General features: G+C 39.5%; 1 protein-coding gene across 18 annotated transcripts in view; it reads left to right on the forward strand.

Moving 5' to 3' along the window:
* macf1a (microtubule actin crosslinking factor 1a) overlaps positions 1 to 10,401 on the forward strand; it is a 175,117-nt gene extending 164,716 nt beyond the window's left edge. For 8 of the 18 annotated variants that reach the window (XM_089123253.1, XM_089123254.1, XM_089123255.1 and 5 more), the window contains 8 exons: positions 329 to 346; positions 1,573 to 1,690; positions 2,074 to 2,136; positions 2,809 to 2,841; positions 4,494 to 4,705; positions 6,247 to 6,360; positions 6,706 to 6,811; positions 8,821 to 10,401. In XM_089123253.1, coding sequence (XP_088979379.1) covers positions 329 to 346; positions 1,573 to 1,690; positions 2,074 to 2,136; positions 2,809 to 2,841; positions 4,494 to 4,705; positions 6,247 to 6,360; positions 6,706 to 6,811; positions 8,821 to 9,059 — 903 coding nt within the window. In that variant the 3' untranslated portion in view covers positions 9,060 to 10,401. The remainder of the gene's footprint in view (positions 1 to 328; positions 347 to 1,572; positions 1,691 to 2,073; positions 2,137 to 2,808; positions 2,842 to 4,493; positions 4,706 to 6,246; positions 6,361 to 6,705; positions 6,812 to 8,820) is intronic. The other 10 variants (XM_089123260.1, XM_089123246.1, XM_089123252.1 and 7 more) reach the window with 7 other exon arrangements.
* The last annotated feature ends 2,619 nt before the right edge of the window (positions 10,402 to 13,020 follow it).

Here is a 13,020-nt window from a genome sequence, read left to right on the forward strand (position 1 = left end):
TGTTGCATTGCACAGGCTACAGATCCACGATGCTATCTCCACAGCCTGATGTTCGTCCATCTTTGTCTGTCTCTTTACTACTACACCTGCTGTGCTGTCCTCAATGTGTAACAAGCACTCGTAGCAACAAATCACCATGCTTCCCATGGGCATTTCCTCCATTGTATGCTGTTTTAGTTATTAGGAATAGTTAATAGGACATGAATCATTATATCGACAAAAAAGGTCAATGTGTGTGTGTGTGTCTTTATGTGTTATTTCACTCTCTTTTTTTCTTTTTCTTTCTTTTTGTTTCATTCCTCCTCCATGTGCACCGGACTTATTGTAGTTCTTCCTTGGGAATCAGGTAAAGTGAGCGGTGTGTTTGTAACATGTCCTCTGAAATCTGTTGCCTCTGCACAGTTCCCACAAGCTCTTTCAGACAGCCAGATCTAAATCAGTACTGGACAGTTTCTGCATGGACTAGCTAAGAATTCCCTGTGGACAGCCCACATTCTTGGCTGCTGTCTGAAATGGGGATTCTTTAGTCTCTTCCTGCTTACTCAGCGGGCATTTCCTGTCTGAGAGATAAAAATTGCAGTGCTAATGCCAAAATATTAAATGCATTCATATACGCCCTCCAAATCCAGTGGCAGATTTCAAAGGTTCAGCTTACGTGTTGTGGTTGGGATGTGCTTGTTTTGTTTTTTGTTTTATTGAAAATGATTTATCATGATCAGGAAATGATTCAGATTTTCAGGCCCTTCTATTATGATTTTAGGGTTTTTGGGGGCTTTTGGTGGAGGAAAATTATCCAGTGGCTGATTTCTTGAAAATAAACCTTCAACCAAAGCAATTCTTTGAAGTAAAAAAAGGACAACCGATCGGGGAAAAAATCCAGAGAATTGCTGCGGTGTGGTGTTTATTGTAGAGATGGGATTTGAGCTGGGCAAAAATCATGTCGATCTTAAAAAATGTGGTTTGCTGCATGCATGTTGCAGTGTGATCTCCTTTGATTTGCCTGGTGCTTCAGAATATAAGTAGTATAATGAACTCATTTGAATGTGATCTTAAAGGACTGGTTCACCCATTCTACTTCCCATTATTCAATCCCATGTCTTTCCAAAGAAAGATATTATATACGTAACACACAATTCTTTAAAACATACTAGGTTTGGATGGAACAACATGAGAAGAATTTCAATTTGTGGGTGAACTATCCCTTTAAAAGACATTTTAAATGTATAATCAGCGCAGTCTCATCCCAAGACGTCATATAACTGCGACCATACGTCAACATCCGTTTTTAGGGAACGCTTAAACGTCGGTTATGACGTTGTCGGATCCTAAACCTACCCCGTCACCTAACCAACGTTAAAGGTAAAGCATAAGTTGTGTGACAACCCGGGATCGTCATGTAACCGACGTTTAAGGGTACCCTAAAAAGGCGGATGTTGACGTACGGTCAAAAGACGTCCCAAGACGCCAGTTATATGACTTCTTGGGATGAGACTGTGTTTGTATAATCCTTTATCTGTCTGTCTGTCCTCTTCCCTCTCTTATCCATGTTCGTTCCTCTCCACTCTTCCTCAGTTCGGAGACTCACAGCAGCTGCGTCTTGTGCGTATCCTGCGCAGTACAGTCATGGTTCGTGTTGGAGGTGGCTGGATGGCGCTGGATGAATTCTTGGTGAAGAACGACCCTTGTCGAGGTAAGTCCCACACGACAGCTTGAGGAAACTTACTCTTTAGGTACATGGAAAAGAGGTTTCCAGAAACACTGACAGACAGACATTATTCGCATTACTCTCATTAGACTTATTCATAATCTTCATCATCTTTCACTCTTGTATTCATTCTCTTCAATGAGTTTCTCATCTTTTCAGTACTATCTGAGTTCACGTTCATCTCCCATCACTTCCCCATTTCTTCCTGACCTCTTTTCCACGGTGGTTATTTTTATATGCATGGCCTACACATCCCTGTCATCCTCCTGTTTTTATTTGATACAATTGTAGTGCATGGTGCATGTTCCTTAGGTCTCTCCCTCCCTCTTTCTCTGCCCCGTCCCCTATCTCTCGTTCTCTCTCCCCAGTGCAACATCCAGGGCTAAAAATCCTGCGTTCTGACTCCAGCAGCTCCATATCATCTCGCATAGGTTGGGTTTTCTCTCTCCTTCTCGTTCAGATTTTCTTCTTTTTCACTCGTTTTGGTTCCCCCCTCTCTTTGCCTTTGTTTCACTCACACTTTGTTTGGTTCTTTGTTGCTTTGCTGTGCTTTGCTGACCGTGACACTGATCTAACCCTCACGCCTGGTGCTCATTACGGACCAATTGTGCTCTGAGAATTCTGGCTCAGCCATTTACATCACTTCCTGCATTTTGATTTAAAATACTACTTAATGCATACAGTATTTATATTCCAAAAAATAGTGTCTGTAGACCTTTTGTTGCAAAGCAAGAGGTTTTAACGGACAAGTTCACCCAAAAATTTAAATTCTCATGTCGTTCTGAACACGTATGACTATTTTTTATTTTTTTTTGTAGAACATGAAAGAATATATTTTGAAAAATGTTTATGCTGCTCTTTTCCAAGTAAATGGGGAGTGGAAGAAATGCTTGGTTTAATGTAAATAAAGTTAGGTGATTGTCTACTGCTAAATATCTCCTTTTGGAAAATCGTACATGTTTGGTACGACTTGAAGGTGAGTAAAGTTGTAAATGATGAATTTTGTTTTTTGAGTGAACTGTCCCTTTCAGAAGAACGTGAGTGTGTGTTTGACCCTTTCTGTGTGAATGCGTGTTTTTCATGTTGTCTCTTGTGTCTCTCAGTGACGGTTACTCCTGGCTATTTCTGCTGCAGAGGTACCTCATTCTCTCTCCTTTCTCTCCTCTTAACTCCTTTCCTGTTTGACTACATCTGTCTGTCTATTCCATTCTGAGCCTCTAAACCTTTTCGTTCAGCTTCGGATCCATCCCATCACTGCTGTGTCTTAGTATGTGTGGCGTGTGCGAGAGCGAAAGGACTATGTGAGGTCTATGTGTCCGCTAGCATCATGCTAACCATTCAAACCAGGCTTGGCCAGGCCTGGGCTAGATTCCTTTCATGCGTGTCCTGGATGAATAGTGCAAATGAAAAAGCATCCAGAAGCAGGGTGTGGCCATGCTTGGGGTTTCTAATATTGTTTGAAGCAACTCTTAAAGAGCAATTACTCATGGAGAAATGGATTACAGGCCCCACCTGCTTTGAGGGGAGGAAATTATATGGTGTGGTAGTTATCAACTGCTCTGCTCTTACTGGGTTTGATGGAAAAGTGAGTGTCATGCAGTGTTGGGGAAGCTACTTTGAAACAGTAGCTTGCCAAGCTAAAAGCTACTTATAATTGAAAGGAGCTGCACTTTTGAAAAACGAATTAGCCGCACTACAAAAAACACAGAAACTATTGAGAAGGGCAGGATCTTGTTAAATAACCACAGTGACCCTAAATGGTTTTTGTACACATCAGCCTCACTTAAAAATGTTTCGGTTTCTTTGCTTTGTATGACAATGTCAAAGCAAGTGGCATTTATTTGAAGAAAGATAGCACAATCTTACTTTTCAAGCAAAATTTCTCACAAAAAAAAGAAATGTATTAGATAATAAAGCAGCAGATACATTTGTTCATAAATACAACTAGTTAAACTGGAAAGACATTTTTATATATACTAGCATATTTTTTTTATTATTATTATTTATTTATACTCTGTTTCCAAAGCAAAATGTTTTACTTTCTAATATTTATATTTAAATTCATTTCAGCTTTATTTCAATGAATGAAAATCCTTTTTTAATAGTTGATTTTTTTTAATAGGGAATTTAGTATCCCACTTCCCAATGCTACTTTAGATAAAGGGGAGAGTGTGTTTGATTGTCTCATTTTGCTTGCCTGTAAGGCTACGTGTTATGTTCCACTATAACGCTACTGAAAATGAATTGTCTGTGAATTTAGTTAGTTACTCCTCAACACTGATGTCTTGAAGGAATAACAGACAAATTCTGACCACAGCTACTGCTGCTATTGCGCACAGCCCTCTCTCTCTCTCTCTCTCTCTCTCTCTGTTTCTCAGCTGGCTGCTCTGGTCTGTGTGTTTTGCAAGGGCTGCTGTGTTTTTTTTTATCTGTTATTGAGAATGTTCTGTGAAGGCTTGTGTTGGTTTTCAGTGTTTGCTAAAAGCATTATCAGGCATGACCCTCAGGTATCCGTCGACGCTGTTTATGCGCGTGCACTGGTTTACGTGGTGGGCTGAGGGAAGCTGTGCTTTTTTTATTGTTCTTGTTTTGAGGATGCTTGCTCAATGACTCACCGTTAACCCCCTGCATCGTGTCCACCACGTGCACTGAGCGCTTTTTAAGTGGGTATACCGATCCCTCTGTCTGCATTGAGTCAAAGCAGTGGCCAGAGGAAGTGTTGAGTCTCCCCACTCGCACTGCTCACCACCTGATCATCGCGCCTTACAGCTTTCTTTCTTTACGGCAGCTCGTGGACGCACCAACCTGGAGCTTCGAGAGAAGTTCATTCTTCCAGAGGGAGCTACGCAGGGTCTGGCGGCCTTCCGGTCCCGGGGGCGTCGATCCAAACCTTCGTCGCGCACGGCCTCACCCACCCGATCGTCTTCGTCGGCGTCGCACAGTGCCCACAGCTGCGCCTCTCTGCCCTCTGCACCCGCAACTCCCACAGCATCCTCAAGGGTGAGTGTAACCATATAACACTGCATAGGCTTATAATAACCCATACTTACTGTTTGTTGTGTCTTGTTTACTAATGTCTTCATCAAAAATTAGAGGGTAACCTCAGTCTCAAAAAATGTTCTTGTTGTATCATACACTACTGTTCAAAAGTTTGGGGTCATTAAGTTTTTTTTGTGTGATTAAAAGTGATATACTTGCAAAAAAGCTTTGAATAAATTATATTTCCAAAATGCATTCAAATGGAAAAAAGTTATTTCTAATTGTAGTGACATTTAATGTTAAATTTTGTAATTATTACAGTCTTTACTGTAAATTTGGTCAAATAAATGCTGAGATTTAAAAAAAAAAAAACTGTGGAAATCTTACCAACCCTGAGCTTTTAAACTGTTGTGTACATTTAGTCACAATTTATCTAGATATACCGTTGTGCTTGTTTACAAGCATTTGTTTAGACACCCTTTGCAGAATCTGTAATGATGTTTAGCATTTTACAAAAACAAGAGATAAAATCTTAAAATTCAGAAACCCTTGTTATCAGCTACACCAGTAGTTGTTAAGTGAACTACAGCCAGCAACTTACTGCTTGTGCTCGCACGCGTAATATACAAGAGACTGAACATGATTCAAGGCCCCGTGTGCAAAGTTCTTTTTTGTTATTCGCTTAAAAGTAAAACGAAGTTGGAAATATATAATATAATAACATAATATAATAAATGTCCTTTGTCACTTAACATGACATCATATTTCTTTTCTGATTAATAACCATAGTATGTTAATCATGGTTTGAATGTGTGTGATTGCTTGTGTTTTATGTTTTCAACTAAATTTTAAAGAATGAAAAGATAGATTTAGTAAAGAGCTTAATAAATGTATGTTATGTTTTCAACATTAATAATAAGAAATGTTTCTTGAGCGGCATATTAAAATGATAACTGTATGTAACTCTGAAGACTGATGCTGAGTAATGTTGCTGAAAATTCAGCTTTGCTTTTTTTATTGCAGTAATATTTACATAATAGCTGTTTTAATGTATTTTAATCAAATAAATGCAGCCTTGATGAGCATAATAGACAACTTTAAAAAATCATAAAAAATCTGAGCCCAGATTTTTTTTAATGGTATTGTTATAAAAAATAAAAAATAAATATATATATATATAATAAACTTTATGCGATTACTTGGCAAGGCCGACATACTGTATCATTCTTTCGCTAGTCTGTTTGGTGGATGGTTTCTCTTTGTCTCTGATTGTTGTTTCGGGGTCAGGACATGATCACTATTGTCTCTGCATGTCAGAATCATATTGTCATCTGTGAAATTTTTATTTGTTCTTTGTCTTTTTGTCCCTCTCCCCTCCCTTGCTTGGAAAATGTGCCTTCCTCTCTGTTTGCGCTCATCTCCACCTACAAAAACACTACGCTCTGTTGTGCTGCATCGCCTCCCTCTACTTTACTCTTTTTCCGATTATCCTGGCTTCTTCCCACTCCTTTTTTTTTTGCTGCTCCGCTATTCCTTGTCCTTTTTGCTGCCGCATTTCCCAGTCCACCCAATCCCAATCTCGTGACTATGCCAAGCCCTGGCTGGCACACAGTAAAACTCCAACTCCAACCAAGTGCCAGTCCTGCCCAGAGCACAGCCAGACCCCTGGGCATGAGGTAACACACTGCCCCCTCCCAGTGCCCTAGCACACTAACAATAAAAGCTTTAAGAGCGGCCTGATCTTAACACATGGGATGGACCTGAGGTCGATGACCCAGAGAACAGTGCAAAAAAAAAAAAAATACAAAAAAAATTCAGTACAATATATGACAGAAAACATAGTTTGTCTTGAGGAAAAGATGCAATCAATTAATTTGCATAAACATTACTTTTATGTTCATTTAGGAATTATTCTGTTAAGCCATGTTACGTTATGACAATCGACAGATTCATTCATGTCAATTTCATCCAGGCTTATTATCATACACTGCCATTTTATAATAAACCTTCTCTTTTTACAGGGAGGCTCCACAACTAAACTGAAGAGACCAACTTTCCATTCCAGCCGTGGCTCCTTAACTGGGGAGAACGGTGGAACACCAACCGCTGCTAAACCTGGACGCTCTGGTACAAAACCCTGTACTGCTTCACTCTCTCACAGCTGCAGCACAGCAGTTAAAGGGGACTTTAAAATCGATCTAATATCCAGTGTTGGTTCAAACAGATCCTTCAGGAAAATGTAGCTAATAACAAGTACTACTATACTGAAGCTATTAAGTGGGCAATATATTATAGACCATTTTGCAAGATGTAAACAACACTGGTCCAGAAACACTTCCTGTTTCAGTTTGTAACTGTTTTCTTTATTTCACATGTAAAGAAAACATCTTAAAGATGTTTATTTAACTTTTTGATTCAGTTTTATATGTTCTGTTGGTTGTATTTTATCCCAGCTTTTATGTAGAGTTAAAAAACTGAAACAGGAAGACCAGTGTTGTTTACATCTTGCAAAATGGTCTATATGTTAGTGCTTCAGCCAACAACATTTTATGATTCTTAAACGTTTTGTTCAGTACAATTGTCACTAAAGAACACAACTTTTATGAATTTTGAAGCCTAAATACAATCAACAGAAGCAAAAAATCTAAATGTGGACTATAAACAAACTGCACCATGGTCACATGACTTTACATCACTAAGCTTCTGAAAAAACTTTAAGACCTACAAGCTGGAAACTGAGTTAGATTAGTTTGCAAGAGCGCTAGTATAAACACAACGCTGTAAAGATTAAATGAGTGAGTAGATGAGTTTACCTCTTCAGCGTGATGACATTTAAAGGAGTAGTTCACTTTTAAAAAAACTTTTGCTGATAATTCACTCACCCCCATGTCATCCAAGATGTCCATGTCTTTCTTTCTTCAGCTGAATAAAATTAAGGTTTTTGATAAACATTTCAGGATTTTCCTCATATAATGGACTTAAATGGGAACCAAATGGTTTAAGGTCCAAATGAGAGTTTCAGTGCAGCTTCAAAGGGCTTTAAACGACACCAGACGATGAATAAGGATCTTATCAAGTGAAACGATCGGTCATTTAAAAAAAAAAAAAAAAAGTTTAAGTTTTATAAGCACAAATGCTCGCCTTGCTCTGTTCTGTGATGCGTGATCGTGACTCTCCTGTTCGAACTCGTTCATCAAAAATAACAAATCTTTTTTCGAGTCATGACTCGAAGGGTCCTAGATAAGACCCTTTTTCATTGTCTGGTTTCGTTTAAAGCCCTTTGAAGCTGCACTGAAACTCTCATTTGGACCTTGAACCGTTTGGTTCCCAATGAAGTCCATTAAATCCTGGAATGTTTTTATCAAAAACCTTAATTTCTTTTCGACTGAAGAAAGAAAGACGTGGACATCTTGGATGACATGGGGGTGAGTAAATTATCACCAATTTTTTTTTTTTTAAATTGAACTACTACTTTAATATCCCAGAAAACCTTTGTAGTCCTATTTACCCACTTGTTTGCAGCCACCTTTTTAAGTCACATAAAAGCTTTAAAAAAAATCATGAGTGGGGTATTAATCATATTTTATGTCACAGAATAAAACGTGAAAATATCTTCAGCTTGTGTTCACCACAAACTTTATTTCAGACATTTAACCAAAAAACAATTCTGCAGCACACTATTATAAATGTATAACTGTCCAATGGCATTCTTTGACATCGTTTTCGTCCAAGATAAATATAGCAAACCAGTGTAGCAATTAATTTATATTAAATTCTGAAACTAGAAACCACAGAAGTGTATATTAATCAATATATTGTGATATCGTCAATATTATCAATATGAAAAAGACGAAAAACTTAATTGAATCATCAAAACAAACCAATTTTTCAAAATGAATAAATTATGTTTTATAATGTTGCTTGCTTGCTTTTGTGCACAACACGTATATCACATTCACCTCTGTGTGTTGGATAGACCAGCCAATTACTGGTTAGTAATGGGTTAGTTAGCAGTGTTGCAATTTTTAGATGGTTTTAGTAGATTTACAACACTACTAATATTACACTATTGTTTATATGTGACATTATGTACTATATTACTGTACCCTTAAACTTCAATCGTCGTCTTTCATCAGACACCAAACGCACTCCGTCCTCGACGAGCGGCCCAGCCAGTCGCGCAGGGAGTCGCGCTGGGAGCCGAGCCAGCAGCCGGAGAGGCAGCGACGCTTCAGACACGTCTGAGCTCATGGAGACCCGCTCGGCTTGTTCCGATACCTCAGACACCCCTCGCCGGCCTGGGGCCAAACCCTCCAAAATCCCCACCATCTCCAAGAAGACCCCTAGCCCCAAAACACCAGCGGGCAAGAAATGAAGTCTGTGGTGGTTCTGATTTAACCAGCAGGAGGAGAACACCAACACCAGACTCTCACCTCTCCAGCGCCCGCACACTGCTACACCACCCAGATTAATACCCACCATAATGCTGCCTTATTTGTGTTCTACATCATGTCCTTAATTTAACCGACATTCGTTTTCTTGAATGTGCGATGGAGAGCATCCTGTGTGAGCAGATGCACACAGAGGGACATCAATTCTGCACCAGGGGTTTCCACTGTTCATCTCTATGAATATGCAACCGCCCGTCACTCTCCAAACCTCATCAGACATGCATGGTTGTCACTTTGGAGATGTTTGGTTGGACGCACTCACGTATACAGACCAGCTGGCCTCTCGCCCAGGTGTCTGTACCACTGCTAACAAGAGGAAGTCAATTTTGAGACCTTTTCCTCCTCGGCACTTGGAACTTTTTGGACTCGTGTGCGTGTTTGTGTGTGTGTGTGTGTGTGTGTGTGTTTGTATGTATGTGTGTGGTAGTTCCTGTCATGGTAAATTAACGCAGTAATAAGGAGAAGAAGTGGAGGAGGACACATATCTCAGCCTTGTGACGAGAAGACTAGATCCTTCTCGATCCTTTTAAAGGAGCCCCTATTGCACACAGCACACGAGTTTCATGCACTCGCACCCACAGTCTTCTCCGCAGTCTAGTCGTGTCCTTTTGTTACAGACGTCATGTTACAGAGCTTTTCCACAGTATGCAAAAATGATTACAATTGTCAATGTTTGTTTCATGGTTAATTTATAATCTTGACGTTTTGTTTGTTTTCTCGGGTAAAGAGCTGTATTTATTTGTGATTGCCGTATCATATCAACTCTTGAGAATGACTAGTATTAACACAAGCGGAATCACTCTTCTTTTCGTTTTCGTACATCCGCTCCTGACGTAATGAATTGCTTTGACTGATCATTGCTGATGTTAACTGACCAGGAAGCTTACTGATTCCAATGGTGGCCTTTTTGCCGGTGACTACACACTTTAGATGACGTCAAAAGTGGCTTCCTACTTGTTCTTTCGTGAAGGAAGCGTCCTAGATAATGGATGATGGGGGCGGCTCGCGCAGCCCCCGTTAAAAACAGCGCTTTGAATCTTGTCTTTGACAAGCTGAAGTATATGAATACCTGAAGAAAGGTGATTTTTATTTATTTATTGTGTCATTTGGAGGGGGGTGAGGGCTATGAAAGGATCCACCTTTTGATTGTGTTACTCTTTTTGACATGACTGAGAGAAACAGGGGTGCAATTGTGTAAAAGTAAAGAAGCTATGGTTATAAATCCTTTTTGTTCTCTTTTGTATTAAAACAATGCTTGCAGTACAACTGTCTGATTCTCGTGTTGTGTGTGTGTGTGAGTGTGCAGGGATGCCATAGTTAACAGGAAATGGCACTGTAATTACAAGCTGTAGAGATAATGACACACCCCATTAAATCTTCAAAAAGGGACAAGCCTTTGGTGTGTGCAGTTTTGAACACTGCTCTTTTATATAAGATTTACAGTCATTTTGGAGTTCAAAAAATGGCCCCACGAGGGAATAGAAGCACCTTTGTTTGAGCCGTGCGTGTTGGTCGCACATAAGTAGTGTGTGTGTTTGCACTGGACTCTGTGTATGTTTGGTGGTCAGATGCAGCGGATGGGGTTAGGGAGGGTGGTGTTCCATCATCTTCATTCTGCAGCTGTGAGTGTGTTTATATACAAATATTTAAACCCACTCACATCCTTTCCCACCAAACACCATCCACACCGCATGGCATCTCACAACCCTGTAGAGTCATTTCATTTTCAGAATCTTTTTGAGTGCTTTTATCAAACAACTATTAAAGGGATAGTTCACTTTGAAATTCATTTTTGATATGTTTTAGCTTACCTCAAGGGCATCCAAGATGTAGGTGTCTTTGTTTCCTCGGTATTTTCAATTTTGACATTTTTCGGTCAAACCGGTGTAGTCTGTCAGTCATATAATGGAGGTTTATGGGGTCCACCTTAAAGAGCATGCACAGAGAAGTCAAAATTAAACATGATTTATGACTCGTGAATGTAAGTACACACTGATGGCCTGAGACACGAAACGAGCTGTTTGTGTGAGAAAACGAACAGTATTTATATAGTTTTTACCTCTTGTTAACAGCCATGTTGAACTGATCTGAATCAGATGTCCAACTGAACCGTATCCAACGATACGCCGGAAGTGATCTCTCGCGCGTCTACGTCACGCATTGTTTACATGGAGATTTCGGAAGTTTTACCTTTCACTAAACATATTTAGATATATGGGAAATCGCAATGGAAGAAGATTTCGATATATCTAAATATGTTTAGTATTTGTTTATATATATTCATTTATATTCGTAGTATAGACCATTTTGCAAGATGTAAACAACACTGGTCCAGAAACACTTCCTGTTTTCTTTATTTAACACGTAAAGAAAACATCTTAAAGATGTTTTGTTTAAATTTTTGATTCAGTTGTATATGTTCTGTTGGTTGTATTTTATCCCAGCTTTTATGTAGTGTTAAAAAACTGAAACAGGAAGTGCTTCTGGACCAGTGTTGTTTACATCTTGCAAAATGGTCTATATATATCCATTTTGTGTGTGCATTTCTATTTATATAAATATATAGTAATTTTGTTTCAAATGCAGTTTTCCAGTTCACTTTAATAGCCCTGTTGTGTAATTTTTAGTCATTTTGAGTAATATAGTTTTTTAAAAAATAGATTATAAAACTATGTCTTTAAATAAGAAAAGGTTTTAGATGAACTACAGACCCTTTCTATCATTGGTACATATTTCAACTACCTGTCTGCATGGACACTTTTAAGTTCATGTTCATTTTATGTCCACACCAAGTTTTTTTTTCCAAAATTGCCATCTTATGTCTTCAGTGAAACGGCAGTGATCTGTCACTTCTTGGCTACTGTTCTTGAAACCACAGAATATAAATATAGTTTTCATATTACCCTAGCCATAAGAACTCAGTTCTAGTGTGTGCAAAGGCTCTGGATCACATCTGCATCCCCAAACCACATGATAATTGTCAGCAATTTGTGAGGTATGTGTAGAAGATGGGACGGTTTGATAGGGTAGATGGAGACTGAGGTGAGAAGGAAGAGAGGGAGGAGGATTCAGACGTTGGATACACTCCCTCTGCGTAAGCGTGTATGTTGGAGGGAAGGAGGGCACCCATGTTCAGATTGTGCCTTCAGCGCAAGCGGCACGCAGGCTAAGAATACCACAGTCCACTGGGATCTCACAACTTCAAAATCCAGAAAAACGTTTGGGGACTGTAACACTATTCTGCTCAACTTGCTCAAAATTGTGGATTCTTTTTCTTACATGTTTCAGGAGTCTTGGATATTTCCGCACACTGGATTTAACGTTTAAATCCAGCATTGATTGATTACTGCAAGGGAGTTTTCTAACTTTTTGTTCAAATAATTTCATCAGGTCTCACATCTTCTCAAAAGGAGCAGGAGCAGGTGTTGTGTTTGATCCAGGAACCTTTGAAGCGGCCCTCTGCTTTTAGTTCTACCCAAAGCCTTTAATTTCACATTGTGCTTAGTCCTTCCAACTTCGAGATCACCTTTGAAAGGAGCTGGGCTTCTAGTGAGACGTGTTTGTTTTCTCTTCCAGTTTCTGGGACATTGTTTGCCGCCCAGCTCCGTAAGCACACTGTAGATTATGAGAGAAGCCCTGTGGTTTGGTAAATAAAGTGACAGCATGAGGAACGACTGTCAGGAGGTGATAAACTGAGCAACTCGTAGCAGTAAACATTGAACTCTTCCAAATAACGATGACTGCTGTGGAATCTGAGTGGCTCAGGCGTTTGAGTGTTGTTCAGAGTTGAATTTCAAGACGGTAGTCAGACCATTTCAGAGAAGACCGACGTCGGGTGAACACCCAGAGGTTTTGGAGGGACAAATACCAGGATAATCTAGATAG

The sequence above is a fragment of the Pimephales promelas genome, chromosome 18 (assembly GCF_988280905.1).
Source record: "Pimephales promelas chromosome 18, fPimPro1.hap1.1, whole genome shotgun sequence".
Taxonomy (NCBI): domain Eukaryota; kingdom Metazoa; phylum Chordata; class Actinopteri; order Cypriniformes; family Leuciscidae; genus Pimephales; species Pimephales promelas.